At 51.8% G+C, this 5,699-nt stretch overlaps 1 protein-coding gene across 1 annotated transcript; it reads left to right on the top strand.

Moving 5' to 3' along the window:
* The first annotated feature begins 522 nt into the window (after positions 1-522).
* On the top strand, positions 523-4,902 carry ING2 (inhibitor of growth family member 2). The gene is made up of 2 exons (XM_084264201.1): positions 523-751; positions 4,089-4,902. Exons 1-2 carry the CDS (start codon positions 562-564, stop codon positions 4,757-4,759), a joined length of 861 nt encoding a protein of 286 aa, XP_084120327.1. The 5' UTR covers positions 523-561; the 3' UTR covers positions 4,760-4,902.
* Positions 4,903-5,699: the final 797 nt, after the last annotated feature.

The raw sequence follows: 5,699 nt of genomic DNA, 5'->3' as shown, positions 1-5,699 counted from the left end.
CCCCGTCACGACCGCCCGCCCCCGCCCACAGATGGGCGCCGCCGCACCTGGCGCGGGGAGGGGAACGACAGGACGAGCCGCTGCGCGCCGCGGGCGGGCTGCGAGGCGCGGGCAGCGCCTCACGGGGGTCGCCTCCCTCACACGGGAGCTCCGCGCCGCGCGGGCGCCTTTAAGGGGAGCTCCGCCTCCGCGCTGGCTCCTGCCCCGTTGTGCGCGCCGGACCAATAGGAGCGGCCGCGAGGGGAAGGCGGGAGAATGCGAACCTCTCGCAGCGCCGCCAGCCGCGCCTTATAAGGGCAGGGCCTCGCGCATGCGCGCAGCCCGGCGGCCAGGGGCGGGGGCTCCGAGTGGGTTTTGCTTCGGCGGCGGCACCGCGGCGGGAAGGGGTGCGGGACCCCGCGAAGGCGCGGCCCGGCCCGGCCTGGCGGTGCGCTCACCCCGCCCCCCGCGGCGCCTCAGCCCGACCCGCGCGGCTCGGCCCCCGGCGGACAGAGGGGCGGCGGCAGGAGGAAGCGGAGCGGGGCCGCCGCGGGGACCCCGCGGGCGGCGCGGCGGCGGCGGATGTGCTGCTGGCGTGGGGGGATGATGCTGGCGGGGCCGCAGCTGGTGGCGGGGCCGGCGGCGCCGGGCGGGGAGCGGGCCCGGCTGCTCTCGCTCTACGTGCAGGACTACCTGGAGTGCGTGGAGTCGCTGCCGCTGGACATCCAGCGCAACGCCTCGCTGCTGCGGGAGATGGACACGCAGTGCCAAGGTGCGCGCCGCCGCGGGACGCGGCCTCTGCCACAGGGCACCGGGCGGCGGGGCGGGGGGGGGGCCCGCCGGCCGCACATGCGCCCGGCGCGGAGGGGCCGGAGCCGGGGCGGGCCCGGCGGAGGGTGGTGGGCACCGGGGGGGGCCCCCTGCCGGGGCCTGCGCGGGGCTGAGTTGCCGGCTGTGCCGGGCCGGGCGGCGGGCCGTCGCTGGCGGGGTAGGGCACCCCGCGGCGGCGGCCCCGTACCGGGAACGGTGGGAGCCGGCGGTGCCTCGCTGCTCGGAGCTAGGCCCCGGCCCCGCTCGGGGGCCCGCTCCGCCGTGCGGGGCCGCTTCCGCTCCGCTTCCCACCGTCGGTTGAACCGTCAGCGGTGCCGCTGGGGGCTGGGGGGAGGCGGGGGCGCGGGAATCGGTTTTACGGCTCCCGGCGCGGCGCGGGCGGGGCTGCCGTGTCCCGGCGTAGCCCTGCCCCCCGTCCCCCGTGCGGGTTCAGCGCAAGTGAGGGGTCCGTGCCGTGTGTTCTCCGCCTTTCCTCCGGTACCGGAGAAGGTCCGCGGAGCGGGAAGTTCCCCTGAACTTCAGTCCGAGACGCCGCTTCTTCCGTCACGCCGGTTACGTGCCGGTTGAGGCCACCGCGGCTCGCCGCCTGGCGTTGTTTCTCACTCCTGATCAGCGCCCTGCCGCCCCACCGTGAGGCGGGACCCGCTCCTCAAGAGCCTCCCTGCCTCCGCTCGGCAGCAGCTGCCCTGAGCCCGGTCCCGCGGGGTGCGGACCGAGCCGCGTCTCCCTCCAGACTGGCAGGCCCGGGGGAGAGGGGACCCTTGGGGGCCTTTCAGACGTTAAACGGGCCACCTCAGACACAGCTATTGTAAAGGGATTCTCTCGATTGTCTTTCTAATGACCCGGGAAGATCCGTAAGAACGGGCTTTTGTAAGAGCTTCCCGTGGTTTTAAAGTCTAAAGGGCATGGACTTGTCTGCGGCAGGCTGAATTCTTAGCCCAGGCTGGACCACCGAGCAGGCTCTTGACCTCCTCTGTGGTGAACCTTTTAGTGAGGCTCTTACCTCCTATATGTGTTCCTCCAGAAACTAATACAGTTCTGGGCCAAAGCAGAGGTTTTATCACTAGCTTTACCAAAGTCTTAAACTGTTTGGAAAAAAAACCAACCACCAGAACACATCCACAAAGCCCTAGAAATGCGATAAAAACATTTTAGGCCCAAGTCTGAAGATGTAAAGGCAGTGCCGTGTAGGTTCAGCTAACTTAAAAGGCAGTGATAGTTGCTGCAGGAGGGATGAAGGCACTCCTTTGCCTGGAATATGGGAGATCCTTTTAGCTTTTATTAGTTCCACCAAATTTAGCAGATTATCTGTAACGAACACTTGGCCCCAGTTTGTGTTGTGGTCGAGTTTTTTAGGGTTTGTTTTTAAATATGTTTTGGAGCCATTTAGTTGGGTGTACGGATGCCTTCTCTAATTTTAGGGACCAACAAGGAGTTCTGTTGACCTCTATCTCTATCAGACGGAAAGTGTGTGGCCCACCCAGGAAATAATCTGCACAGGGTCAATGTTGTTCTGTGTCATTAGGTGGGAAAGCTAGTGGTTACTGTGTTATTGCTTGGGGCTTCTGCTGGGCAGGGCATTCCTAATACAGGAGATTGATCCGTCCTAAGAAGAAGAAAGACTGGGCTGGAGAGAATGTGGTTGCAGAATATTGTATACTGGTTATGCCCTCGTAGTTGAACAGCCTACAAAGTACCCTACTGCACACTTTTCAGGAACAGAGTGTAAGATTTATTGCCACACCCCCTGCTTCCCCAGTCAGGGCAACAGGTAAGTGATGCAGCTGAAGATGCAGGGAAACGAAACTTGTGTTTTTAATGGTGGCTGGAGTTTTTAGTATTGAGGAAAAAACCAGATTGAGTTATTGGAGAGGCAGAGTAGTGATTTTTAGCTTCTCCTAGTGAAAGTCTGGAACAGAAGAAAATACTTTTGGCTCCGGTTGCCATACCGGTTTCAGAATTTATAGCAAAAAGCAGCTGTTCATGCTTAAGCTGCTGTTTGAAGATGTCAGCAGGAGAAACAAAATCACTGTGAACAATGTTGAGATAATATCCGTGGCTTTCCTTTAGCAAAAGCTTGAATCATTTCAGAAGTGTACAGTGCAGACAAATTCCTTAAAAATGAAAGCCAGTGTGACACACAGGTTGTTAGGAAGAGATAGATCGTACTGCATATCTTCTTGCTTTAGAAGTAAATGGTTTAGTATCATTCATAAATTCCTTTACCCGTTCAAATAAAATCCTTGTTTCTGAAGGAATCAGTACTGTATCTAACACTGTGCATCAGGCTTCCCTGTCAGCTCTACTCATCCGTTTCCTTCCATGTTCGCAATTTCTCTCTCTCTTACGTATAGGTCTAGTGTAACTTTTGGCCTGGACATACTATTTTGAAATCCAGCAATACAGAACTATGGAGTGCAGACCGAGACTGGCCTATAAAGCATTTGTTAATCTTCCATTTGGGTTCACTAAACTTGTGAAGTAAATTTTATGAAAGATTTTCAGCAACTCATCCAGTTTTACTCTGCGTGAATTGCAAGAGGAAAACTCAGTAGTCAAACTGGGAGCCACTCGTTACTAATTGCTTTAACATACCCTGTGATGTGCTGAGCAGTAGGCTGCCTATTCTGAAAAGTTCAGCCTGGATTTAAAATGCAACTTGCTGTAATTTGTCTTGGTAATAGGAAGAGCAATTTGAGCACTTTAAGTGGATTTAAATCCTGATCATAAAGTTGCTATTGTGTAGTTTCAGTTGTCATACTCCTGTTAGCACTAGGTCTCCTTGGAAGTGTAAAACCCAACCTTCAGAGAGGGGAAAGGCAGAGGACCCGGACTACCCAAGTCCAGAGCGTTAGATATCATGACACATAATAATTACATGAATTCTACGTTCCTTGCTGTGATACAAGAACCTTTGGTTTGTAGGCCAGAGGTTTGGAACTACTGTGGTGAAGGCGTGTCAACAGAGATTCCTGCTTTTTCAAAAGGAGGCAGGGTCTGGACTAGCTCTGGCAGCTGTGGTCCCCATTCTGGGGTTTTCCAACAGCTAAAATGAACTTGCTTTTTCCTTGGAACGTAAGAAAACTTTTTTCTAGCAACAGAGTGTGATCTTAAAATACCGTTTTGCTGACCGCATGGCAGCCGGATATCCACTCTATCCCATGGGCTTATACTGTAATCAAAATGTGTACCTTTTCTCATCAGATAGAAAGACGTTTCTGTATTTTCTTGAGCTGGTTCCATCTTGTGTAATTATTCTTACTGCGTTTATTTTATAGAAGCATTAAAAGAAATAGATGACGTCTACGAAAAGTACAAGTCGGAAAACGATCCTGTTCAGAAGAAGCGCTTGCAGCAGCACCTTCAGCGTGCGTTAATCAACAGCCAGGAGCTTGGGGATGAAAAAATTCAGATAGTCACTCAGATGCTAGAAATGGTAGAGAATAGAGCCCGGCAAATGGAAACACACTCCCAGTGTTTTCAAGATCTGTCTGAGAACGAAAAGCCTCTAGAAAAGGCAAAGATGGAGTCCTGCCAGCCCGAGAGATCTTCGCGTAGACCTCGTCGCCAGCGAACCAGCGAAAGCCGTGACCTGTGCCATATAGCGAACGGTATCGATGACTGCGACGATCAGCCACCTAAAGAGAAAAGATCCAAATCCTCCAAGAAGAAAAAACGCTCCAAAGCCAAACAAGAGAGAGAGGTTTCACCTGTAGAGTTTGCAATTGATCCCAATGAACCAACTTACTGCTTATGCAACCAAGTGTCTTACGGCGAAATGATAGGATGTGATAACGAACAGTGTCCTATCGAGTGGTTCCACTTTTCCTGTGTTGGACTCACCTACAAACCAAAGGGGAAATGGTATTGCCCCAAGTGCAGAGGAGACAATGAGAAAACAATGGACAAATGTACTGACAAATCAAAAAAGGATAGAAGATCGAGGTAGTGAAAGCAATTCATGTTTTAAAGAGTTGCTCCTTTTATATTAAAATGTTTAATTTCCAGAGAACGCTGTTTTAGGAAATGCATAAGACTATGCAATAATTTTTAATCTATAATATTAATGGAGTATTAAAAGCTGTTATACCTTCTGTGATCTTTAACTTTCTGCACTGAATAACCAAATAATTGAAACAGGGTGGCTTCAGACCTTCACAGGAGACATTGCAACCTTATGGCGCTTGGTTTCAATTTAACCCCGTTAGTGTTTTAAAGAACCTCGTGAATCTTGAAATAATGGTGGTGGGAAAGATGCTGAAGAACTTTTCATGTTGTGGGAAAGGTGTTGAAAGGCCTCACGTAACTGCTAGGATCTTGACAAATGAATTTGTTCTTTATGCCAGGTCTTAAGTTTTCAGTTTTTGTGTTAACATCACACATTTGCAATTAGGGTTTTGAATTCAGCTGTAACTGTAAAAGTCTTCCGAGCTAAAAGCAGACCTCGTCGGTGACTTTCATATGACCAGTATGTTATTTCAAGGAAGAAAATACCACTAACTTAAGCTTTTTTTTTTTTTTCTGTCAATATTAAACTCTTGTCTTTGTGACTTTACACTTGGCAGTCAGTTTTTGGGTACAATAGGATTATGGTACATATTAGTAGATTTTACTGGGCTCTGTCAAGCATCCTGATGTGGCCTTTACTGTGTAAAATGGTCTTTCTAATGCCAAAACAATTTTCCTTGATTGTTCATGTTTTGCCACTGCCTTGAAGTGGTAGAAGGATCTCTTGAGAGGAGGAGATGCTGACATCTCAGGGAACAGGAACTGCAAATGTGACGAGATCTTCATCATTGTTTCTAGAGAGCTGACCTGTGCCTGGCATTCTCTGGGATGTAAACTTGGCTTTCCCCTAAATGTTATTTGTGTTTGTGTGTGTGGCTACA

This window comes from Gallinula chloropus, assembly GCF_964237585.1.
Source record: "Gallinula chloropus genome assembly, chromosome: 4".
Taxonomy (NCBI): Eukaryota; Metazoa; Chordata; class Aves; order Gruiformes; family Rallidae; genus Gallinula; species Gallinula chloropus.
This window is presented reverse-complemented; position numbering and strand designations above follow the sequence as displayed.